This window comes from Lolium perenne, chromosome 3, assembly GCF_019359855.2.
Source record: "Lolium perenne isolate Kyuss_39 chromosome 3, Kyuss_2.0, whole genome shotgun sequence".
Taxonomy (NCBI): domain Eukaryota; kingdom Viridiplantae; phylum Streptophyta; class Magnoliopsida; order Poales; family Poaceae; genus Lolium; species Lolium perenne.
Genome location: NC_067246.2, coordinates 209,657,583 through 209,683,384, shown reverse-complemented (window position 1 = coordinate 209,683,384; position 25,802 = coordinate 209,657,583). Strand labels below are relative to the sequence as shown.

Genomic DNA, 25,802 nt, shown 5'->3' with positions numbered 1-25,802 from the left:
AGTTAAGTTGAAGAGAGAACAATAGAAGATTTGATCGATCGATCGGTCGATCTTGCGTATGTTTACATGCATGTAGATGGACGACGACTCGGGAAAACAATCGCGTGGTGAAACGAAATGGTTGACCTGCTACTGGAACGCGTGGCTGATTGATCGATCGATTCGTTGGTTCGAGTTCGCTTCCACTCCCGGATCACTGCCTCCTGCTACTTGCTTTACTGTTACTACTTTCGATGATGATGATGCATGCTTTACTCTTACCCCGACGTGCTTCTTTCGACGATGGGCCATTATTCATTCGCGTCCGCGGAATAGCGCACCCAAGCGGAAGACACGAGGAGCGAGTACCTGGACCGAGTTAAGTTGATGTGCACGCTACGGAAGCCGCTGATGATCCCCTAGTTCGGCAAGTCGCAGAGGGACTCCCGGTCCCGGCCGGCTACAGCAGCCCGTGCAGCGGGACGTCCAGTTCGGCACGGTGTACGCCAAGATCTACTAGTCAGCGTGGATGTGCACGTGCGGGCTGGCTGTGGGCGGGGTTCTTCTGGCAGCTCATGGCCGACGTACGGCATGGATGGCTACGAGGCCATCTTCGCGGAGCCGCCATCGCGTCGCAGAGCCGGAAGCTCAAGCTGCTTGGCAAGGCGATGGCGCGGGGGGCGATCGGCAACGGTGGCAACTAGCCAATTCCTTAAAGAGATCATCATCACGGAGTAAGAGTGTATCCATGCGTGAGTTAAGCTTTCCTCGAGATGATTCGGGATTGTTCATCAGCAAAAGAAGGAGAAATATTTGTCATCCTCCTTGGTATCTTAACTTGAAGAGGACATGTTTTCCCCTTCCCGAGTGTTATTGTAGGAAACCACGAGATAGCCATCCCGTGGCAAAGTTTATGATGAAAATCTGCTTGCATTGCATCAGTGCCTTAGACATATTATAACGTACATGTTTATTATCTTGGATCACACGAGCATTATTAGCAACACGCAAATATGCACATTCATTCTTTTTTCTTTGCCGATCGGACATGAAATCGGCCGGAAGAGCTCATGATCACCGCCTATGCCACCTCGGCGAACCCAATCTTCATATTTCCATAGTCAAAAACCGTGTGGTAGGCTTCCATGAATATATCACCCAAGATCCTGCGACACCAGTTACTCTCAATGTCAGAACCGAGGACGTACATCAAGTTCGTGGAGCGGTTACTTTCAGTTTTGAAGATGCAAACATCTATCTGCTTTCTTTTCATTTAAAGACCTAATAATTCTTAAAACTCTGGAACTAACAAACATCGTATTTTTTTTCTAGGGAAGAGGCATCACACACATATTTTATATTGATTCGAAGAAAGTTGGGAGATCATAACACGTGTATAACTTTACCAGAGAGGGCCACCGGTAGGAGGAGCGTCCATAGCTGAGAATCCACTGGTGCACTTCGTAGCATCACCCTCATCAATCTTCACTATGTACTGAACAACAGAAATCACAAGTCAAAACGAATCAGCACTAACCGGCATGGGTTATAAACCTTGTGTGGCTCATCAATTTTATATGCAGGTAAGATTTTATAATTGACAACTGATATACTAAGGACCGAATCTTCAAATAATCCGTGGGAACAACATATGGAATCTTAAGAAAAAAATATGACACTTGCTAAAAATGATAGATAATTTGGACACACATAAAATACGACAGGTAATAACCAGGGACAAGAAGCAATACTTGTTCGGGTTTGAGCACAAACTGTTTGGCCCCGATGGTGAAGGCGACGTCAGGCATGGATTTAAGTTCTCCACAGTCCACGGATGATTCTCCCGTAGGGATGGGAATTCCGTCACACATCTGCAAAGTTGAATAAGTTAGATTTTGGTTCCGGTTCAACTTTGTTACCGTGTGATTTTTTGCATTGGTATTACAAGGTAGGAAACATGCCTCGTAAATGGTATGCACTATAGAATCCTCAGTCTGATTATCTGCAACTTGCGACACCACCCATTCAACAATCAACTCACAAGCTTTGCACACAATAAAACCATTTGTCCCAACTTCATCTTCTACCCTTTGAATACCAGCGTTGTCGTCACTATGTACATAGGAAAGAGTGTAACAATGTCAACCATCGGGATATAAGGAAAACAATGTGGATGGTCAAAAGGAGACCAAACCTACTTCATGCACTTCTGCTCTTTAACTATTGAATTCTAAATTCCTTCAGCGCCAGCTAGGGAAAATTATCCAAGCAAATCAAACAATTTCGGTACGTTGAGAAATGTCGAAATTAGCACTACTGCATAAATGATATTTGTTTGTTGGTACTACGAAATATGGCAGTTAACACTACTGCGTAAATTATCCTCATGGTATAAATACATATATTTAACTACACGACTTGGAAATGACTACACAAGATTGTTGTCATGGATCTGCCACTGTATGTTTGTATACGTCGCCCTGCATGCAGTTGTACATAAGAGACATAACAAATGAGGGTATTTTCAAAGTATTGTCAAAAGAATGCGCGAGCAATATTCTGACATTTCAATTATATGTTTTAACGAATATATATTATATACACTATAATAGCCCACGCACTAATTATCCTCTTACTCGCACAATATCTATGCTTCATGTTTTAATGCATATTTCACAGCATATATGTTGTGCAGAACATGCATAAGTACAAAAGGTACAAGCGAGACTCAACTCTTACCTTACACCATGAGGTTCAGCAAGGAAACATAAACGAAGCATGCCACATATCGTTCTTGGCAATATCTGCATCATAGTCCCGGAAAAGAAGATTTTACAAGCCTTATGCATGACAAATCAAGCTAGAAAGCAACTTCTGGAAATGAGCAAACCCGCTTTAGCACCAAATGCACGATCTTCCGCCCAAACTTTGAAACAACGTTCTTGCACGCTTTGCTCACTCTCCTAGGTATAGGAAGTCTCCAATTTATTTCAGTAATTATCTCCTGTATATATTTCACAGCAAACACATAGAGATTAAAGGAAAAGAATGGAAATTTAACCCACCAGAGATGACTCTATGAGCTATCGACAAAAACGTTATACATAATATGCTTCAAAACGTGTCATGCTGGTCTATTAGGTTTTATTTTGATGATCTTCACATTATGTAATATTACTAGTTCTGCTTCTAAAGAGCTGGTAATTGCAAAAATTATATATTTAAAATTTTCTATTGAGCTTGTCCTTCTACTGTAACTACCATAATTCAATCAAAAGAAACATCTGCAATGGATCTAACCATACACTTTTATCTTCACAATGCACATTTCCTCCACTAAAAGGTAAAACTGAAGGCAAAAACATATGGGTTACGGCCTAAATTACGAAGGAATGTCTCGTTTAGGTAACTAGAAATGTTGATTGTGAGGTTTTATCGATAAATCATGGTTAGATGCATTAACTAAAGCCCCTTTCCTTGCTTATGGGCATAAACATGAATAGATCTCAAACACATACCGTGGGGCCAGTAAGAAATGAAGTTCCCGAGTCTACTATTGCAGCACAACCAGATTTACATAATCCTAATACAAATAGAGGTATAAGAAAAACAATTAAAAACATTTTATATTCATATACGAGCATATACTGTGTATGATTTTTCATGAAAAAATGACATGTTAGTACCTGTGGAGTTTCCTCCAATCAAAACGTCGCCCATGTCAAACTGAACCAAGTGGGGCAAAATTTATGAGCATAAACTAATTACTATAGCTTGAATTTCAAGATTACTCAACTAAACGAAATGGTTTCACCTGCCAGTATCCCTTCTTAGTAACAGGGACATACGTATGTCTTCCCTTATAATGATTAGGATCAACTCCTCCAATAACTATTTCTCCTCCCTTCACTTTACCAGCATGTCGGTTCAACCAGAATGAGAAAACAGGGCTACCAACCAGACCTTGGCTAACCATGTTATACCTATAATTTCGCTTATGATGTCAGGGATAAGAAATATTGTTATATGATAAACATTTGGTGATACGATATGCCAGTAAATTAGAAGAACCCACAGTGCACCATTTAGATATTAATATAATACATAAAACAATACGCATAAATTAAAATATTCATGTCTAGTGTTGATAGTGTTACTAAATAGGAAAAACAGAGAAATTCTGTAGACAACATTTCTCACCAAATAGGTTCGGCACCCCCGGATGACATTTCTTTAAACCCAAGACCAACGATGCCATCGATTTTTTCAAGCATGAAAGTAATACTCTGTTCCAACGAAGCTTCAATAAAATCCTAATAGGGAAGCATAATAAAATTAGTATAATCTGAAATAGGATGAACATCACGTAGCATAATATAAATTTGCCCGTCTGGTGCAGCGCGTAAACCTGATTTTTCACAACTAGACCACCAACTTGCACATTGTCTTGGCTAACATAACCAGCAATTGTGCCAGTTCTGTAGTGAATTGATACCCTTTTTCCTGCCAAGATTGGAAATGAAATATTATAATCATGGAAGTATCATTTTCCTGGTTACTAGAGTTTAATCTAAACCATCTGATTAATACCTAGGTGAAGAAAATACGTGTATAATGTGTTAGGATGGCATCATCTCATAATGCATACATCACCAGTAGGAAAAAGGCTATCAACGGTGTATCAAAAACGTGGTTAGTGGCATGCAAGTGTTAAGCTGCTGGTATCTCGCTTCTGATAACAATTATCAGCAGATTCCTTGTGCCACATCATATGTAATTGTATTTTTTTGTGAAAAGCTCACCGATCTTCTATTCATAATCTTCAATAGTTGTACAAGAAAAGATAAAAATTATAAAAATTATAACCCAGTCCTTGGATGACCTAGCGACGACTACAAAAACTCGAGCGAAGCCGCCCTCACCCTTCCTCACTGGAGCCGGACAAAGCTTGCCAATATAGAGCTTATTGTAGTAGCGGAAGTCGTCGTGCTAAAGCCCCAAAGAGCCATTGCACGAGAGCCTCAACCGTCGCTGATGAAGAGAAGCTTTGACCAGAAGGAATACCGACCAAAACCAGCGAGATCTGCCGGAAACACACCTCCACACGCTCTCCAAAGACACTAGATACACCGTCAGGACGGGGACTTGATGGGGAGGAATTTATTCCATCTTGAGGGAGTCGCTGCCACGCCTTCCTGAATAGGACACTAACTCTAACCAAACTGAAACAGAGCCCTCCCGCCAACAAGGACCGGGATCCACCGTGTCTCAATAGCCTAAGGCCAAGGGAGGTTGACGTACAACCATTCACCACGCCATGGTAAACTACCACATGCCCAAAATAGCGGGCCAGGCCCAGCCCATCAACCAAACCCTAGACCTATAGCATGTCGCCGCCGTCGAGCTCCTATTGCTGCTGAAAGGAAGGGAAGAAGTAGCCACCATTCTAGTCGCCTATGAGAAGCTCGTCCTGGATCTTGGCGATACCATTGACGTGCAAGAGATCGGGAACATAGCGGGAACTCCGGTGGCGTGCATTGCCATGGAGGCAGATCCGGATATTGCAGGTGTTAGATTATCTTGCTTAACTTAGTGTTTGAGTTTAATTTATGCAAGTGTCCACGTGTATAGCTTTCTAGCCTAGTCCGGTATGGAATGCCATGCCGCAAGAGGGGCGCCAATCACCATGGCCTGGAGCCGCCCAATTCCGGTGGAAGCCCATCGCTCCCATAGCGGCCGCACACCGCTGCAGCCCTGAAGAGCATGATGAGAGCGAGCCACGAAGAAGCGTGCCGCTAGAAGGACCCCACTCCAACCGGGTACCTCCGCCGGCGGTACCATCCTCGAGTATGACCTCCGGCCGGCCATCCTCCTCCAATTCATGTGTGATCCCCGCCAACAGGGTCGCGGCAGCCGCTGCCTCCTTGCTCCTCGCACCAAGTGTAGCAGCAACTCTTCCCCAACGACAAGCGCCTCCATCCAGTGTTGACGTCACTCATGCATCCATCTCTCATTCTCTCTCCTCCACCTGGACACGTCCTTCGCGTGACCGATGTCGGCAAGGTGTCGCCCCGACTACTCGTTTGTGCCTTCCGGCGCCAGCAGCTTCAACCCTCGCTTAAAATGCAATTTTTTATCAGTGGACTTCTTGTCTAGGAGTGTGGGTTGATTTGCCAATTTACGAGGGGTTTAGGTGAAAAATAGCACACCATACCATCATCACCTATTGCAGTTTTATAGTACCTAGAGACTAGTACGTGTTGGTCTGGCTTTGCATTTTTATAGACGCATCCAATTCTGTAAGATTGTACATATTTGTGAAACATAAATAAGGAGAAAAACAAACAGTGTGACATGCATCCTTGGAAAAGATTTTCTGTTTGTATGTTTGTCTATATTGATGTGATCGAACCATGGAGGAATCCCATCACATGGTGCGGGCGGATGCTATCGTGGCCTGAAGCGATTGCCCTTGGGGTGAGCTGTGGAGGAGAAGGGTGTCGGATATGAGGATTCCTTCACCGACGATGGAAGATTCGAGCGGCAAGCATGGAGACAGGTTTTAGGTCGTAGGAGCAGGGCGTGAGGAGGGAGGTGGTCCGGGCCAGTTAGTGGTGCGGTGCGTTTGGCCGGTGGGGGCTCCGGTTGTCGGGACTAGGTGGCGTTGCGCACTGTGGTGTCAAGCTGACGTGCAGGACGAGGGAGAGAGATGAGCCAAGGAGAGAGAGAAATGCGGACGAGAGGGGGGATTTTCGTGGCGAGAGGTAGAAGGAAAAATGTCAGGGGGTCCTAGGACACCGGAGTGGGCTTACTCGCAAGGTTAGGGTCACGCTTCGCTGGGCTTCAAGGCAGCAAGTAATAGCAGCGTGCCAGATTGCCAAAGCCTTAATGATAACAGAGTGACACGCGGCCCCATGCAACGAACAGGTGGTGTATTAGCAGTGTACGTTACTGTCTCACATCACCACCTGCAGTTGAGAAAATGTTCACATTTGATGGCGTGCTATTTGGCTAGTATGCCACCAGTTACCTATTTATTAGCGGTGTACTACTATATAAGACGTTGGCAGTATTTCAACCCTAAGATCAGCGGCGACAGTAAACTTTAGTGGTGCATCGTCGTTATTTCTTCCTGTATCTATATATAGATTTTTGAGATTTGTCTAAATCTAGATATATCTAGACACTAAATAACGTCTAGATACATCTAAATTAAGATAAATGTTAACATCTATTTATAGACGAATGCAATATTTTTCTTGCCTGTTAGGTATTTACTACCGGTGCGTGGATAATATGTTAGATTAACAAACCTTTCTTCGTGTATGTGCTCGACCGGCTGGCTGTGTAACTCTTGTGCAAGTGGCATGCAGTCTGCAGCAAAAGTTCCCAAAACATACACCCCATATTAGTGCTATGTGATAAATAATAACCAAACTGTATAAAGACTTGACGAGCTGGAGCACGCACCGAAGAGTAGCACTCGGAGGAGGGCACCCAGAGGTTGGAGCTGCCTGTGTCGAAGATGACGGTGAAGTTCTGGGGTGGTGTTCCGATGCCGACCTCGCCGTAGTACTGAGCGTTCAGGTAGTTCTTCAGTGTTACGATATCGCTCTTTGGCGGTGGCTGCGGCTCCTTGTTAAGGACGAGGCCATGGTGCTGCGAGAGGAAGCTCCGAGCATCCTCTCGAGCGATGAGGTGGTTCTGGCCGACCGGTAGCTTCATCAGCGCGACGCGGACCAAGCCCTCCGCGGTCGTGCCGAGGAGGAGCATGGAGAAAAGGATGAGTAGGTATTGGAGCGCGATGCGGCCGGTTCCCATGACTGCGCGATGAGCTGCAAATTTAGGAGAGAAATTCATCATCCCAATTACTAGAATTATTTTTGAAAAAATCAGATCACAGAGCACTAATAATAAGATGAAACATGATAAGCCATGGAAGTAGCCCAAAATAAAAAAAAAAAACATTTGCTCGATCTGATCACCAACAAATCGAAAACCGGTCAAAACTTCTTTGTGGTTGAGAAAACACACTAACAAGAGATGTGCTAGATTGCAGTTCATAGATGATAAGTTCCCCCAAAGTATTCTACCCAGGAAAGAGAGAGAGAGAACACACCGAACAACAGTGGTAGGGAAGGAGCAGAGTGTCCGGTGAACTTGCGAATAGTGCAGCACTCCAGTGCCTTGTGTCAATTTATAAACTTTGGCCGGTGGGCAGAGCAAAGCTAAATGATCATTCCACCGTTGGATCATTCAATGCCCTTCCGTGAGCCATCAGATCAGGGCGTGGTGATCACGTCCCGTGGTGGATTTTGTTGGGTTCACCGCGGGGACCACAAAATTACTGCAAGCCAGTGTCTTCGGTGGTCATGTACCATTTCCTGAAGATATAAAAATATATTTCTTGTCGGTGGTGAATAACTAGTGTGCCGCACGGCTCATTAATCACGAAGCATGAGAAGAAACTGAAGATGATAACATTGAAGCCAGTTTTTTGTGCTCCTGCATGGTTGCAAAAGAGGAAACGTCCATCTGTTGGCGGAAACGATGACCACTATCTTGTATCGGTTGCAACGTATACACAGAAAGACTTAAAGAGAATACAAATAAGGCAAGAAATAAAAAAAGGAACCAGCCGCTCTATATGGTTGTTAGGTCAAACTAGCCGTTGGTGTACTACACCACACAAGGAAAGATTTAAAAATAATACAAACAAGGCAAGATATTAAAAAAAGGAGCCAACGCGCTATATGGTTGTTAGGTCAAACTAGTCGTTGGTGTACTACACCATTTAAAGAAATACTTAAAGAGAATACAAACAAGGCAGGAGATAAAATGAAAGGATCCAACCGCTCTATATGGTTGTTAGGTCAAACCAGGCGTTGGTGTACCACACCATAGAAAGAAAGACTTAAAGAGAATACAAACAAGGTAAAATATAAAAGGAAAGGAGCCAACCGCTCTATATGGTTGTTGGGTCAAACTAGCCGTTGGTGTACTACACCATGCAAGGAAACACATAAAGAGAATACAGACAAGGAAAGAGATAAAAGGAAAGGAGCCAACCGCTCTATATGGTTGTTGGGTCAAACTAGCCGTTCTTGTACTACAGCAGAGGGTTTGTATTCTTCATGGTTGTTGGGTCAAAATAGTTGTTGGTGTACTACACCATACAAGAAAAGACTTAAAGAGAATAAAACAAGGCAAGAGATAGAAGAAAAGGAGCCAACCGCTCTATATGGTTGTTGGGTCAAACTAGCCGTTGGTGTAATACATCATACAAGGAAAGACTTAAAAAGAATAAAAAAAGACAAGAGATAAAAGGAAAGGAGCCAACCGCTCTATATGGTTATTAGGTCGAACTACCCACTGGTGTATTACACCATAGGATTTGCCCTTGCCATATTTATGTTGGTTACATTTTTTTCTTACACCCTAATTTAACCTAAAGCGCGGAAGAAATGGAGAGGTTGAGATTACGCTTGAATTCTTCGAAAGTCTTCAGTCGAAGAGGCTTTTTAAAGCCGTCGGCTAGCTGATCTTTGCTTGATATAAACTTTAGCTCAATTTCTTTGCTTGCAACTCTTTCTCTTATAAAATGGAAATCAATTTCAATATGTTTAGTGCGCGTATGAAAAATCGAATTTCTGCACAAGTAGGTGGTGCCATGATTGTTACACCAAAGACAAAGAGTAGCACGAAGAGACACATGTAGTTCATAGAGCAAGGCTTGAACCCAAATTATTTTGGCTGTTGCATTTGCTAGAGCTTTGTATTCAACTTTGGTTCTTGAGCGTGAAATGGTGGCTTGTTTATGAGCACTCCAAGAAATGAGGTTGGGGCCAAAAAGGATTGCAAATCCTCCTATGGAGGGTCTACATCGAGGCAGCCAGCCCAATCTCTGTCTATAAAGGCACTAAAGAGACTAGAGTTAGATTTTCGGAAGGTAATATCAACTTTGAGTGCACCTTGAATATAGCGGAATGTCCTTTTGGCCGATGTCCAATGAGTGATAGTGGGTGATGGGGATATGCCCAAGGGGGTGCATCATTAGTCTCACTCGCCGCAGAAAGGAAGGCCCAGAAAGTTTTCCAGTCGGCGAAGGCGACTAGGCCTAAAACCCTGGTGCGACTGGACCTAAACCCCGGAATGGCGACTGGACTGAAGGCCCAGGCGACTGGAAAGCGCGATTACTTGTCTATGGGATAACAGATCCCGACTTTGTAGCAACTTATATGATTCAGATACGATTTGTAGTTATCCTCATGTAACCCTAGATCGGGGTGCCTATATAAACCCCCGAGCTAGACCTTAGACGACACACCTTCAGAGATCGGATCTCACCTCCATAGCTCTCGGTATCCATGCCGACTGAGCCACCCCATTGTAATTCTACACTGAGTAATAGATCTAGCAGGACGTAGGCCTTTTACTCTCCGGAGGGGCTGGACCTGGGTGAAACCTTGCGTCTTGTGCACCTCGCTCCGCAGATGGCTACGTCGCCTTGCTCCCGCTTCAACGAAGTGCTGCACCCTGTAGCACCTGTCGTGGTCATATCCATGACAGTGGCGCCCACCATGGGCGTGGGACGTCAAGCCTCTGAGCTGTGGCGAGGCCCTACTCGCCTTCCCGGCGGCCAGTCGCCTCCGACCGGATGATCACCACGGGCAGCTTCTTCCACATCCAGCCGAGCACTTACCACCCGGCTCCGTCGCCTCTCACCCACGCTTGGATGGTGCCGGTCGGCATGATCAACCTCTTCGTCGGGCTCGCCGGCGTCAGCGACCCCGCCGAGGCCCGCCCCGGCCAGCTGCACGACCCGTATGCACCGGGCCAGCTGCTTACTGCCACTCTCCCCATCACGGAGAAACTTACGTTGAGGACGAGTCGGCTTTGGAGTACGACGCCGATTTGGCGGCTGCGACGTCAGCCGTCGGATCCATCATCGCAGCGTCGGCCGTAGACTCCATCACCCCGGTCTCCAACTCGGGTGACTACGAGGACAGCTCTGTCCTCCCTCTCTTCGACAGCGACTCGGAGCCCAACTCCGTCGAGGCCCCACAGTACCAGTACTCGACCACCGTCTTCATGGTGTCTGGTGATGATGAGCCCAACGACCCATTCTCACGCCGCTCCCCGCGACCAAGACCGCGGCCGAGATCGAAGCACATCGAGCGGCCCTGGAGGCACATAGGAAAAAGGAGTTGGTCGAGCGGCAGAAATTCCGCCTCGAACAGGACTCAGCAAGAGCCCTGTCACGACACCACCAACAACGCGCCCACCTGCGCATTGAGCGCGCCCACGACCAGGGCTTCCCCAGCGCCCGCCTCAACTTCGACGATCCGGACGCGAAGTACGGGTCACCCGAGTCTAGAACAATGGTGCCCCAGAGTCAAGCCGAGCCGCCGCCGATCCAGCGAATGGAGCACCACCACCACTGTAGCGGCCCGGGAAAATACCCTCTATTAGGTTTGTTTGTTCCTTTTCTTTTATGCATAATCATGCATCTATCACTTTTGTTTGTTTTATTAAAAACCATCCATCTTTTATTTTATAATAAAACCAAAAGAATAATAAAGTTTTGGAAATTTTGCGAAAACTTATTTTTCAAACAGTGCTAAAGTTTCTCTAATTCTTTCAAAATGTCTAAATTCATCATCCCAAAAAACCATCTCCTTTCTACTCTTGTTTTCCTGAAAAACTTGTGAGAAAAAGAAGCAGACAGAAGACTTTGAGAAGAAGAGAAGCAAAGAAGGCACCGTTCAGTCTTTCAGCCAGCAATCATGCTCTCTTCTTCCTTCAATCATCACTCACCCTGGAACGTGAAGCCTCCCATCGCTAGCGACGCCATCCCCAACCACTCCCTCCTTCATGACTTTCTCCCTGGACGTGGAGCTGAAATATATATATCTATTGCCTGAAATATATATATTTCCTATCTCCACACACACACACACGCATCTGCATCGCCCACACTCCCTTCCTTTCCCCTTCTTCACGGAAGAAAACGGAGAGGGTTTTGCCCGGCGGCAGAACCCCGGCGCCCCGCTGACTCCGGCCTCCCCTCGCCAAGCCAAGGCAACCACGAGTTGCTCCTCGTCACGCTGAATCTCGTCGACCCAAGAAAGCTTCAAATCGATCACGAAATCGTCGTCTTCTTCTCCATCTTCGTCTCCGACCACCAGCAGAAATCGTCGTCTCCGGCCACCTCCGTCTACCTCCGGCCTCCCAGAGGTGTCCAATCGTTTCCTGGTGAGATGCTCTTTCTTCCCCGTCCTTCCCCCGTTGCATCTGAGCTCTTTTCCGCGTCACCAATATCTGACGACAGTTCTCGTCATCTGTTTTCTGCAACTTCGCGTCCGCTTCGCTGCCGTTCCTCGCCGCCGTCCGCCGCGCTGCGAGCGGGAATGGGTCTGCAGTAACCTGCACTTCGTCCTCGACATTATACCCGTTCTGGAGCCGCTCTGGAACGGACAAGGCCATCCTCGTCTTCCTCCCGAAACTGCAACGCGTCTTCTTCCTCTACGTCCTCGTCTCCGTCTCCTCCGAACCACATGTCTACTACGACAGCAACCTCCTGGTGAGCCTCCGGCAAATTCCACCTCTCCTTCAGTTTCCTGTACCGATAGCCGTCGTTCGCATGTCGTCTCCGTCCGCAATCACCTGGCTGCTCCGATCTGAAATTCGTCCAGAAAAACAGCACACACTTTCAGTTATACTGTATATCCGAACAGCAGTTCTTTCATGTCCTCCGTTTTGTCGATATTGATATCCATCCCAACGCCACATGCGTAGCATCCTTCTTGTTTGCCTTATATCGCTGCACCCTTCTGTGGTTCAAAATCATGCGCGTTCCAATTCTGGAGGAGATGTGATGTCAATGGAGTTGGATCGTTACCTGCTCCTCTACCCAGTTATCTTTTATGGATGCAAACTCACTTGTTTTTCTGTTATTCCAAATAACCTGCTCCATTCTTTGTACGTCAACTGAACCAGTCAACTAGGAGATCTAAATCCGGTGGCAATTTGTATTCCATCGCTGCACTGGCTCAGGTCCGGCCCAGTTCTATTAACCATCTCTGTTATTCTTTTCATATTTGCAAATCTTTTATATCATTTCTTGAGATTTGTAAATTCAAACATTACAAATAAAATGTCTATTTTAATCTGAAAAACATGAGGAATAATAATATGCCATCTATATGAATTGTTTGCATCTCGCATCATATTGTGTCGTGATAGTTTGCATCGCACCTAATAACTAATATGCGGAGTATTTGGGAATTGCCGGATACGGTTTCCCGCTTCGCTTAATATTGTGTAGCTCACCCATGCCATGCCTTTGCAATACTAATCAACATTTAATTTGTCGGTAGAAAAATAACTTGAACTAATATTTAATTGTCGGGATTTCGACCCCGCTTAATCCGGATAAGTGCATTGCATCATGTTTGCCATGTCATGCATACCATCCTGATTATGCTGGATCTTCGTATCCGTAGTAGTAAGACTTGCATACGTTGTTTGTCCAGCATTTGCTTCTTCCCGGATAGGATCGCGAAGTGGTGTGGTGAGATACGACGAGTCCTCCAGATGTTCCTCGGCAAGCTTTAACAGGCAAGTATTTCCCATACTTCTGCCTCTGCAGAAGTCGCTCACCTATTTTATTTTGCCTTCTCCCGCATCCTAGCCTTAAGTTGCGTTCTTGTCACGTGTCCCTTCCACTTGTTACCTCAAGAAGCCTATATTGTCTCCACCAACCTCCTACAGCTGTTGTTTGGTTTCGGGTATGCCTTGTGAGTCGTAGTGCATGTTAGTGCTGTCTTATCTTGTTACCGTTGTTGTTATCTTATCGGGTTATCTGTTAGGGAATCATGACACATGATTTATGGATATATTTGTTGGAGATAATCATGCTTTACTTATTGTTAACAACTAAAATGGTAAGCAAAGGCATCTGTGAGCCCCTTTGCGAAAGCATCAGAACTTTGACTCACTAATGTCCCCTAGGACTCGAGTTCTTATTATCTATTCCGAGACTGAGCGCTCTAACCACACGTGGATATGTTTTTGGGTCTCCCCTCGACCACTGCTGGAATCTACAGCTTTGTCCAGTGGCCACAACTAGTTTGCAATGTTTTACAATTTGTTGTTGCGTGCATGCCAGCATGTTACTTATTTATTTTGGGAAGCCCTAGGGTGCCCTGTATCCCTTGTTTCTAGTATGCACGTATAGGTCGCGGAGCCGCTGCAAAGTGGTTTATCGCCCCAGTATGTGTTTAAACCACCTAGTACGCTATCGCAAATAGCTAGGTCCACTTCGGAGATACGACCTGTAACATCCCAACCTTGTTATCTTGAATAAATGAGTGTTCATGAGCATTGCATGCATATAGTTTGCATCTAAGTAAAATTTGCATCTCCATTTTGAATTATGCAAATCCCTCTCTATCTCTTTCTCATTCAAATCTTCCAAGTTTTTAATACTAAGCAACATGGTTTTGTTGTTATTCAATAAGTCCATGTGTGTTTAATATCTTCTCTGCAAAATTTGAGTTCAAACAAAATTCAAAACAGATTTGAAAATTGAATTTGAAATGAGAAATAAAAACCAGAAAAAAATAGAGAGAGCCCCTCTCTTCCCTCTCCTTGGGCTCAGCCCACCTCTCTCTCTCCTTCTCTCCCCCTGGCCGCAGCCCAAACATGGCCCAAGTGGCCCAGCCGCACCCCTTTGCCAGCCCAACACTTTTTCCAGGGGGGTATGTGCAAAAATGGCTTCTTCCCCGCAGGCCAAAGCAGCTGCCTGGCAGCGCCATGGCCGCCCGATGGCGCCGGCGGCCAGGATGAGCTCCGCCGCCCCCCGGCGGCTACAAGTAGCTCGCCGCCCCTAACCATAATCCCCCACTTCTCCCCTTCCCCCGCGGCCCCGAAGCCCCCAGCAACCCTAACCCTAACCCGTCTGCCGGCCGGCCCCCGGCCAAATTCGCCGCCGGCGAGCTTCCCCGGCGGTCGTCGACCTCACCATCGAACTCGTGGTGAGCTCCTCTCTCTTCCTGTGCCCTCGCCCTGCTCCCCCTCGCCTCCTAGCGCCGCGGCACCACAACACCTGCCCCGGCCGCCGCATTCCATCGCCGCCGGCCGTGCTCCGGCGACGCAAATGGGGCGGCGCCGCCACCAAACGCCTCAGCGCGTTGAGGCGCTTCGTTTCCCCCTCACGCGCGCCCCAGGAGCCCTTCCAATCGCCGGATTGGAGCTCCACCGAGCTCAATTGTGAGCTCATGGCCATGCCGCCATAAATAGTTATTCCATTTTCAGTAATTATTTTCTATATTTCTCTAATTAGAAAATAATATGACATGTGGGCTCTACTGTCAGATATTTAATAATTTCATAAATGATTAGAAAATAATAAAATTATGACATGTGGGTCCAAATTGTTAAACTTTTATTATTTTTGTATAATTTTTAGAAAATGATTTAAAATGAATTAAATTCTGGAAATTCATAAGTAATTCATTTTAAATCAGAAAATATGAAATTATATATCAAAATGATCAGAAAAACATTTCCTAATTATTTATCCATGTTTCATACATCTTTGAACCAATTAAATATGAGCCTTAGTAGAAACCCTAATTTGACCCCTCTCATATGTCGGGGTTCGAAGCCGAACCCCTTTAATTTCCATCGATGCACCTAGGGTTACCCAAACCCCTTTAATATGACATGTCATCATATTTTATGTGCATTGCATTGTACCTTGTCTTGATTGTGCTCTTCCTTTCCGGTATTTGGTTCTTCTCGATAGGGACCGAACGCGAGCCTGAGATCAACGCCACCGAAGAGCAGCATCAGAACAACGAGGGACAAGGCAAGCCCTATCCTGGTTCATATATGCTTTCGAAATGCTTTACTTCTGGTTCTTACATATTGCATCCGCTTCAAATATGTTTTATCGGCAGTTGTAGATATCCTATGTGTGCATAACTCCATCCTTGTAGCCCAGAGTTACTGATCCACCGCTCCCAGCAAAACTAGGTCTGAGCTTGTTCGCATCGCTAGAGCCGTATATGTGTTATGCTTAGCCATGCTTAGCTATTGAAGTCTGATCCATCCGGTTGATGAATCAGAGCTACGAATGAACCTAGTTTGACAGGATGACGTGGTAAGATCAGTGATGGTGTTAATAAACATGCTAAAGGCTTGGATGGGCCGCCACATGGGGATGTGGTGATTTGACTCGTTCTCGCCGATACTAGGACCTGAGTTCTTGCCTCTGGAACCAAGACTGAGCGTACAGCCACACGGGGCCCATGGGAACCCCTTGGTCCGAACTTACCTAGCTTACCCATGAGTCAATTAGTTTGCGAGTTCCATTTGCCATACGCATGGGGGAAAGATGGAAAAGGTTTTCAAAGTGCATCATACAGGGCGTGGCTAGGGTGAAGGATGCTGGAGGCATTGAACTGGATCCCCTGCGCATAATGACCGAGACCGCCTCAGAGAGTGGCTACCTACGATGACGGAGCTCCCAAGTTAGTTTGACTCATGGAATAGGCGAAGTAAGGGAAAGGTTTTGGTCGACCACCCTCTGCCAGCACACCAAGGAAGTGTGTTATACTAGTGGCACTAAGAGTCGGTCGGCGCGTGTGGGTAAAGTTGTACACCCTTGCAGGGTAAATCTTTTCGAAAAGCCGTGTCCACGGTTAAGGACGACTTGGGAAAGGACGTGATGATCATAGACAACTTGAACCTGATCGTAAAACTTGCTGTCAATGTGTGATAAGGATCCCTTCTCAGGGTGTCGAGGGGGTGATCCTAGGTAACAGGTTCAGGTGATGATGAAGATTCGGTGGATTCAACATGATGATCTTAGAGCTAGAGTTGATATCGCTCTCTTATCCCTTTTGAAAATGGTCTGAATAGACGAGCTTCTGCTCCCTCCTGTTTACAAAGGAAAACTGGCTTTCCGCAAAATAAGCTCCACATAAAGCCTCGCATACCCGCTTTGCTAACAGGTTGTACTAAGTCTTGCTGAGTCCCTGTACTTAGCCTTGCATGCTTTGTTTCAGAGGAAATCCTTCCAACTGATGGTGGCTTCTACCTCGACGTCGACGAGTAGTTCGGAGTTCCTCAGGCGGCAGCCTGAGACTTATGGGCTGGGACGTCGCCTTATGTTATGGCCTCTTAGGCCCTTTGCAGTCTTGTTATCTAGATAACATAATTTGCTTTCCGTTGCTTGTTGAATTGTGGTCAGTGACCTCTGCGTGTAATAAATTTGGATCTTAACTCTGCTAAGAGTTGTAATATATTTGCTTTCAGTCGTAGAGTCACTGTTGTGTTACCGATTCTCACCCTGTAAGCCCTAGAGATCTAGGTTAGGCTTATGCCAGATGTGATATCTGGGTTTGTCTAGCCCTGACCTCCGGGGTCGCGACAGGTTTTGGTATCAGAGCAGGAATGCCTATAGGAAACCCTTTCGACTGGTCGATGTTGAGTCTAGTAGTTGTGAAAACTATTTGAAAGCTAAAAGTATTTGCAAAAGCATCTGAATAGGATTATTTTTACTCCTTATCTAGTGTCATTCCAATGTTGGGTCATCTTACCTTGTTTTGATTGAAAAAGGTTTTACCTCTACCCTGATATTTCCAAACTTATAGGATCTACGAGTTTGGGTTGTTTTCTCTAAAAAGTACTCCGTACTTGGTTGCTTAGCTCAGTGTTCCTAAAGTTACATCAGTTGATCTGAATGTTGTTCCTTCCATTCAGTGAATGTTATCATTCCGTTGAATCCTTTCCAAGAAATCCGTTTCTCATGATCTTTTTACTTTGTGGGTTCCACATAATTCTGTTCTAGGATTCAAGGTTTCTTTTTACCTTGGATGCCTCCTTCCCTTTCTAATTTTCTTGAATAATACTTTTGAAGCTAGGTATGGCTTCTTGAAAGTTACCTTGTGATTACTACCTCGTAGTGTCCTCTGTGTCACTCAGATAGTAGTTAACCCTTTATTTGTGTTTTCCCCTTGGACTTGAACCGAAGGTCCCGGATTGTGCTGGGTTCACTTGGTGTGAATCTAAGTACATGATGCTGGCCTTTAACCCAAGATCCATTCCGTTGATCCCTCCTCTTGTCGTGCTTGTCTGACCCATGTCTCTTCTGATGAGGCTGAAAAGGATCCAAGCGTCCTAATGGGTACGCTCTATATAAACTCAATCCTAGCTACAGTTCTGTTTGATTTCCGGAGCATCGCATACATTCATGTCTCAAGAGTTTGCAAGAAAGCATGATATACCCTTCGAGACAATGCCCTCCCCTCTAGAGATCACAACTCCTGGTTCTCATTGGCAAACTATCTGGATTACCCCTGAGGTTATAATCAGTATAGGGCCAGTGTGGTTCCCCACCTCTCTCATTGCCCTCAAGTCAACTGATATTGATATCATCTTGGGCATGGATTGGCTAGTAAAGCATAAGGCAGTCATTGATTGCGCAGCTAGGTCTATTGTGCTGACCAATCTTTCTGGCAAAAGTGTTCTGTACTGGGCTCCATCCGCAATACCTCCGTCGGCAAGGTTTACCCCTGAAGCCGAGTTATATGCCATTGAAGCCCTATCTAAACCAGAAATCTCCGATGTCTGGGTGGTCCGTGACTTTCCAGATGTCTTTCCTGAAGAGTTACCTGGCATGCCACCTGATCGAAGTGTGGACTTTGTCATTGAGTTGGTTCCCGGAACTGCCCCTGTTTCCCGGAGACCATATCGTATGCCTCCGGAAGAGTTGGTTGAACTGAAGAAGCAGTTAGAGGAGTTAGAAGAGAAGAACTTCATACAACCCAGTGCTTCTTCCTGGGGTTGCCCTGCCCTCTTTGTCAAGAAGAGAGATACAAACATTCCGCGGCTGGTTGTTGATTACCGTCCGCTCAACGCAGTGACAATCAAGAACAAATACCCCTTCCTATAATCAATGATCTTTTTGATCAGTTGTCCGGTGCCACAGTTTTCTCCAAGATGGATTTGAGATCAGGGTACCATCAAATCAAAATCCGCAAGGAGGACGTTCCAAAGACAGCGTTCACAACTCGTTATGGTCTTTACGAGTACACTGTCATGTCCTTTGGCCTCACAAATGCTCCAGCCACTTTTATGCGGCTCATGAACTATGTTTTCATGGAGTATCTTGACAAGTTCGTCGTGGTCTACGTCGACGATATTCTGATCTACTCCAAAACCGAAGATGAACATGAGGAACATCTCCGTCTGGTGCTAACCAAACTTCGTGAGCACTGTCTCTACGCCAAATTCTCCAAATGTGAGTTCTGGTTAAAAGAGCTCATATTCCTTGGTCATGTTATCTCTGAAAAAGGTGTTGCAGTCATTCCAGATAAAGTTCAAGCCGTTCTTGACTGGAAGACACCTAAGTCAGCTAAGGAGATTCGAAGTTTTCTCGGTCTGGCGGGTTATTACCGCCGATTCATTGAAAATTTCTCCAAGATTGCCAAGCCAATGACCGATCTTCTTAAGAAAGACAAGAAGTTCGAATGGTCAGAAAAGGCTGAAGAGAGTTTCCAGGTTTTGAAAACCAAACTGACTACTGCTCCTGTTCTCGTCCTTCCGGACACAAGCAAAGACTTCGTTGTCTATTGCGATGCCTCTCTCCAAGGGCTCGGATGTGTGTTGATGCAAGATGGCCATGTGGTGGCCTATGCCTCTCGACAGTTGAAACCACATGAGCTCAATTATCCTACTCATGATCTCGAGCTTGCAGCTGTGATCCATGCTCTTAAGCAATGGCGACCTTACCTTTATGGTAATCGTTGCGAGTTGTACTCAGATCATCAAAGTCTGAAGTATCTTTTCACCCATCCGGATCTGAATATCAAACAGAGAAGATGGCTAGAAGTCATAAAAGATTATGACTTGGGTCTCAACTATAAACCAGGCAAAGCCAATGTCGTTGCTGATGCGCTAAGTCGGAAGTCCTATTGCAACAATCTGATGGTTAAGCAAGCGCAACCTTCTCTCTATGAGGAACTTGCAAAACTCAACCTCGAGATTGTTCCTAGTGGATACCTTACTAATCTTGAGGTGAAGCCCTCTCTTGAAGACCAGATCAATAAGGCTCAGAAGCAAGATTCTGGCATTACCGAGATCAAGAAGAACATTGCTAGCGGAGTTGCTAAATGTTTCTCCATTGATGATCAAGGTACCGTTTATTTCGGTAAGCATCTAGTCGTGCCGGATAAATTGGATCTCAAAGAGCTAGTCCTTAAAGAAGCTCATGAATCACCACTCTCCATCCATCCTGGTAGTACCAAGATGTATCGGGATCTTCGCCAAAGATTCTGGTGGTCTGGGATGAAACAAGAGATCGCTAAGTTTGTTGCTGAATGCGACGTTTGTCGTCGCGTAAAAGCTGAACATCAAAGACCTGCTGGCACTCTGCAACCTCTATCAATTCCAGAGTGGAAATGGGATGAAATTGGCATGGATTTCATTACCGGTCTCCCCAAGACCAAAAATGGAAAAGATGCTATATGGGTAGTGGTTGACCGTCTATCCAAGGTTGCTCATTTCCTTCCTATTCGGGAAGATATTCGTGCTAATCAACTGGCCGATCTATACACGTCCCGGATAGTCACTCTTCATGGTGTTCCCAAGAAGATCATCTCTGATCGTGGAAGCTTGTTTACTTCCAAATTTTGGGAAAGTTTTCAGAAAGCTATGGGAACTCATCTTTCCTTCGGCACTGCCTATCATCCTCAAACCGGTGGTCAAACCGAAAGAGTGAATCAAATTCTTGAAGACATGCTCAGGGCCTGTGTTATATCCTTCGGTAAAGATTGGGAAAAGTGCCTTCCATTTGCCGAGTTCACCTATAACAACAGCTTCCAATCTAGCCTGGGCATGGCACCTTTTGAAGCTTTGTATGGCAGAAGGTGTAGAACTCCTTTGAACTGGTCCGAAACTGGAGAAAGAAAGTTCTTTGGACCAGATATAATCAATGAAGCAGAAGATCAAGTTCGCATCATTCGCGAGCGTACGAAAGCTGCTCGACCACGTCAAAAGAGCTACTATGATCGCCATCATCAAGAAGTGAAGTATGAAATTGGTGATCAAGCTTATCTTCGAGTCACTCCTCTCAAGGGTGTTCGTCGTTTCGGTATCAAAGGCAAACTAGCTCCTCGCTATGTTGGTCCTTTCCGCGTCCTTGCCAAGTGTGGTAATGTTTCCTACAAGTTGGAGTTACCTTCCAATTTTCCTGAAGTTCATGATGTCTTCCATGTGTCCCAACTCAAGCGTTGCTTCAAAGATCCTATCCGTGGTGTTGATCACTAGACTCTTGACCTTCAAGAGGATCTAACTTATCGAGAACATCCTGTTCGTATCCTTGATGAAGACGAGCGTAAAACTCGATGTCAGAGCATCAAGTTCCTGAAAGTTCAGTGGTCTAATCATTCTGAGCAAGAAGCAACCTGGGAACGAGAAGATCGTTTACGATCTGAGTACCCTTCCTTCTTTTCTAAAATCTAGGAATCTCGAGGACGAGATTCTTGTAAGGGGGGTAGAGTTGTAACATCCCAACCTTGTTATCTTGAATAAATGAGTGTTCATGAGCATTGCATGCATATAGTTTGCATCTAAGTAAAATTTGCATCTCCATTTTGAATTATGCAAATCCCTCTCTATCTCTTTCTCATTCAAATCTTCCAAGTTTTTAATACTAAGCAACATGGTTTTGTTGTTATTCAATAAGTCCATGTGTGTGTAATATCTTCTCTGCAAAATTTGAGTTCAAACAAAATTCAAAACAGATTTGAAAATTGAATTTGAAATGAGAAATAAAAACCAGAAAAAAATAGAGAGAGCCCCTCTCTTCCCTCTCCTTGGGCTCAGCCCACCTCTCTCTCTCTCCTTCTCTCCTCCCTGGCCGCAGCCCAAACATGGCCCAAGTGGCCCAGCCGCACCCCTTTGCCAGCCCAACACTTTTTCCAGGGGGTATGTGCAAAAATGGCTTCTTCCCCGCAGGCCAAAGCAGCTGCCTGGCAGCGCCACGGCCGCCCGATGGCGCCGGCAGCCAGGATGAGCTCCGCCGCCCCCCGGCGGCTACAAGTAGCTCGCCACCGCCGCCCCTAACCCTAATCCCCCACTTCTCCCCTTCCCCCGCGGCCCCGAAGCCCCCAGCAACCCTAACCCGAACCCGTCTGCCGGCCGGCCCCCGGCCAAATTCGCCGCCGGCGAGCTTTCCCGGCGGTCGTCGACCTCACCATCGAACTCGTGGTGAGCTCCTCTCTCTTCCTGTGCCCTCGCCCTGCTCCCCCTCGCCTCCTAGCGCCGCGGCACCACAGCACCTGCCCCGGCCGCCGCATTCCATCGCCGCCGGCCGTGCTCCGGCGACGCAAATGGGGCGGCGCCGCCACCAAACGCCTCAGCGCGTTGAGGCGCTTTGTTTCCCCCTCACGCGCGCCCCAGGAGCCCTTCCAATCGCCGGATTGGAGCTCCACCGAGCTCAATTGTGAGCTCATGGCCATGCCACCATAAATAGTTTTTCCATTTTCAGTAATTATTTTCTGTATTTCTCTAATTAGAAAATAATATGACATGTGGGCTCTACTGTCAGATATTTAATAATTTCATAAATGATTAGAAAATAATAAAATTATGACATGTGGGTCCAAATTGTTAAACTTTTATTGTTTTTGTATAATTTTTAGAAAATGATTTAAAATGAATTAAATTCTGGAAATTCATAAGTAATTCATTTTAAATCAGAAAATATGAAATTATATATCAAAATGATCAGAAAAACATTTCCTAATTGTTTATCCATGTTTCATACATCTTTGAACCAATTAAATATGAGCCTTAGTAGAAACCCTAATTTGACCCCTCTCATATGTCGGGGTTCGAAGCCGAACCCCTTTAATTTCCATCGATGCACCTAGGGTTACCCAAACCCCTTTAATATGACATGTCATCATATTTTATATGCATTGCATTGTACCTTGTCTTGATTGTGCTCTTCCTTTCCGGTATTTGGTTCTTCTCGATAGGGACCGAACGCGAGCCTGAGATCAACGCCACCGAAGAGCAGCATCAGAACAACGAGGGACAAGGCAAGTCCTAACCTGGTTCATATATGCTTTCGAAATGCTTTACTTCTGGTTCTTACATATTGCATCCGCTTCAAATATGTTTTATCGGCAGTTGTAGATATCCTATGTGTGCATAACTCCATCCTTGTAGCCCAGAGTTACTGATCCACCGCTCCCAGCAAAACTAGGTCTGAGCTTGTTCGCATCGCTAGAGCCGTATATGTGTTATGCTTAGCCATGCTTAGCTATTGAAGTCTGATCCATCCGGTTGATGAATCAGAGCTACGAATGAACCTAGTTTGACAGGATGACGTGGTAAGATCAGTGATGGTGTTAATAAACATGCTAAAGGCTTGGATGGGCCGCCACATGGGGATGTGGTGATTTGACTCGTTCTCGCCGATACTAGGACCTGAGTTCTTGCCTCTGGAACGAAGACTGAGCGTACAGCCACACGGGGCCCATGGGAACCCCTTGGCCCGAACTTACCTAGCTTACCCATGAGTCAATTAGTTTGCGAGTTCCATTTGCCATACGCATGGGGGAAAGATGGAAAAGGTTTTCAAAGTGCATCATACAGGGCGTGGCTAGGGTGAAGGATGCTGGAGGCATTGAACTGGATCCCCTGCGCATAATGACCGGGACCGCCTTGGAGAGTGGCTACCTACGATGACGGAGCTCCCCAGTTAGTTTGACTCATGGAATAGGCGAAGTAAGGGAAAGGTTTTGGTCGACCACCCTCTGCCAGCACACCAAGGAAGTGTGTTATACTAGTGGCACTAAGAGTCGGTCGGCGCGTGTGGGTAAAGTTGTACACCCCTGCAGGGTAAATCTTTTCGAAAAGTCATGTCCACGGTTAAGGACGACTTGGGAAAGGACGTGATGATCATAGACAACTTGAACCTGTTCGTAAAACTTGCTGTCAATGTGTGATAAGGATCCCTTCTCAGGGTGTCGAGGGGGTGATCCTAGGTAACAGGTTCAGGTGATGATGAAGATTCGGTGGATTCAACATGATGATCTTAGAGCTAGAGTTGATATCGCTCTCTTACCCCTTTTGAAAATGGTCTGAATAGACGAGCTTCTGCTCCCTCCTGTTTACAAAGGAAAACTGGCTTTCCGCAAAATAAGCTCCACATAAAGCCTCGCATACCCGCTTTGCTAACAGGTTGTACTAAGTCTTGCTGAGTCCCTGTACTCAGCCTTGCATGCTTTGTTTCAGAGGAAATCCTTCCAACTGATGGTGGCTTCTACCTCGACGTCGACGAGTAGTTCGGAGTTCCTCAGGCGGCAGCCTGAGACTTATGGGCTGGGACGTCGCCTTATGTTATGGCCTCTTAGGCCCTTTGCAGTCTTGTTATCTAGATAACATAATTTGCTTTCCGTTGCTTGTTGAATTGTGGTCAGTGACCTCTGCGTGTAATAAATTTGGATCTTAACTCTGCTAAGAGTTGTAATATATTTGCTTTCAGTCGTAGAGTCACTGTTGTGTTACCGATTCTCACCCTGTAAGCCCTAGAGATCTAGGTTAGGCTTATGCCAGATGTGATATCTGGGTTTGTCTAGCCCTGACCTCCGGGGTCGCGACACGACCGGACTTTGATACGGGTTCAACTTGGTTGGTGGCTTCCTGGACTTTGTTGTCGTGAAGGAGAGTGCGAGTCGTGATGTCCACCTGTCGCAAGTGGGTTGATCGTGCGTGTGGGCACATTTGTGCACCCATGCAGGGTTAAATCTTATCGATAAGTCGCGTCCGCGGTTATGGACGACTTGGAGCTGTATGACTCGACCATAGACAACTTACACATGTTGTTTCAATACTAATAACTTGCATAGTAAGATAGAATAATTTAAATAATAACTGGTTAAAACTTGTCGACCGTGTGAGTGCCCTTGTAAGTACTTCCTTGTGAGGGGGGAACACATCGACTGTGTTATGTTTGCAGAGTATAGAACTGTTAGTTTATGTGCTCTCTCACCTTCTCTGATAGACGACTGTTGTAGAGTGTCTCTATAGGTTTTTAGTGCTTGCGCGCTGCCGCTTAATCCCACCATATTGCCTATGACGTTCCTCTTGCGTCCTCTAAGTCCCATGTGTGCCTCAAGTACATAGGATGACTGGTTGACGAATGCTTATACGTTTTGAAGTCTTGTTAAGTACGAACCTGTACTTATTGCTGCTTCTTTGGGACATAACCGGGCAGGTTTGAAGTTATGTACGATGAAGAACGACGCTAGCAAGGTTACCCTTCCGGCTTGGCCTGGGCAGGGTTATGGACACCATTGGTTATCTTCAGGACTCTTAGTCCAATTTGTATCTTGTCCCTACTCGGACATATTTGATCTTCTGTATGATTTGGATCTTTGTATTGTATATTTGTATCTTGACTCGTTGGAGTCGTTGTTGTAATATATAAGTTTCTTGTGGGCTCTATTGTAATCATGTTGTAATGTTACCGCTTGTGTTAATTCTCCGGCATCACGTGTGTGATCTGTCGCGCATGTCGTGTCGGAGGGCATCTTAGAATCGATATCGTGAGGATTTCGGCGGATTCGCTGGAATCCTCATGGTACCTGTTTAGGGTCGTCACAAGTTGGTATCAGAGCATCAGGTTGACGGTACCCCACTAGTCCAGCCTTTAGGATAACCTTGCCAACGGTCGTTGAGTTTAGAGTGTCAAAACCTATTTTCTGAAACATCGTTGGATAGATCTGATTAGCTTTGAA

General features: G+C 45.7%; 1 protein-coding gene and 1 long non-coding RNA gene across 5 annotated transcripts; one reads left to right on the top strand and one right to left on the bottom strand.

Annotated features, from left to right (window-relative positions):
• Positions 1-435: 435 nt before the first annotated feature.
• On the bottom strand, positions 436-7,806 carry LOC127343212 (aspartic proteinase oryzasin-1-like). Its single transcript, XM_051369328.2, has 13 exons — positions 7,450-7,806; positions 7,293-7,353; positions 4,388-4,482; positions 4,180-4,292; positions 3,794-3,962; positions 3,666-3,705; positions 3,498-3,562; positions 2,870-2,983; positions 2,719-2,783; positions 1,941-2,091; positions 1,731-1,850; positions 1,386-1,474; positions 436-1,145 (listed from the first exon to the last, which is right to left on the bottom strand). Exons 1-13 carry the CDS (start codon positions 7,798-7,800, stop codon positions 1,061-1,063), a joined length of 1,518 nt encoding a protein of 505 aa, XP_051225288.1. The 5' UTR covers positions 7,801-7,806; the 3' UTR covers positions 436-1,060.
• Positions 7,807-11,900: 4,094 nt separating this feature from the next.
• On the top strand, positions 11,901-25,515 carry LOC139838537 (uncharacterized). 4 transcript variants are annotated; one of them, XR_011755675.1, is made up of 5 exons: positions 11,901-13,035; positions 13,515-13,599; positions 15,791-15,853; positions 23,034-23,096; positions 24,298-25,271. It is a non-coding gene; the product is annotated as an uncharacterized lncRNA (long non-coding RNA). The 4 variants fall into 4 exon arrangements; XR_011755673.1 differs by lacking the exon at positions 24,298-25,271 and adding an exon at positions 25,280-25,515 and having other exon boundaries at positions 11,902-13,035; XR_011755674.1 differs by lacking the exons at positions 23,034-23,096; positions 24,298-25,271 and adding an exon at positions 17,055-17,491 and having other exon boundaries at positions 11,902-13,035.
• The last annotated feature ends 287 nt before the right edge of the window (positions 25,516-25,802 follow it).

Bases quoted from the DNA above. Each gene is read 5' to 3' on its own strand.
- LOC127343212 (XM_051369328.2), bottom strand. From the start codon at position 7,800: ATGGGAACCGGCCGCATCGCGCTCCAATACCTACTCATCCTTTTCTCC. The intron at 2,784-2,869 runs GTTTGCTCATTT...ACTATGATGCAG, and splicing joins TGCATTTGGTGCTAAAGCGG to ATATTGCCAAGAACGATATG. The intron at 1,851-1,940 runs GCATGTTTCCTA...TCAACTTTGCAG, and splicing joins TAGTGCATACCATTTACGAG to ATGTGTGACGGAATTCCCAT.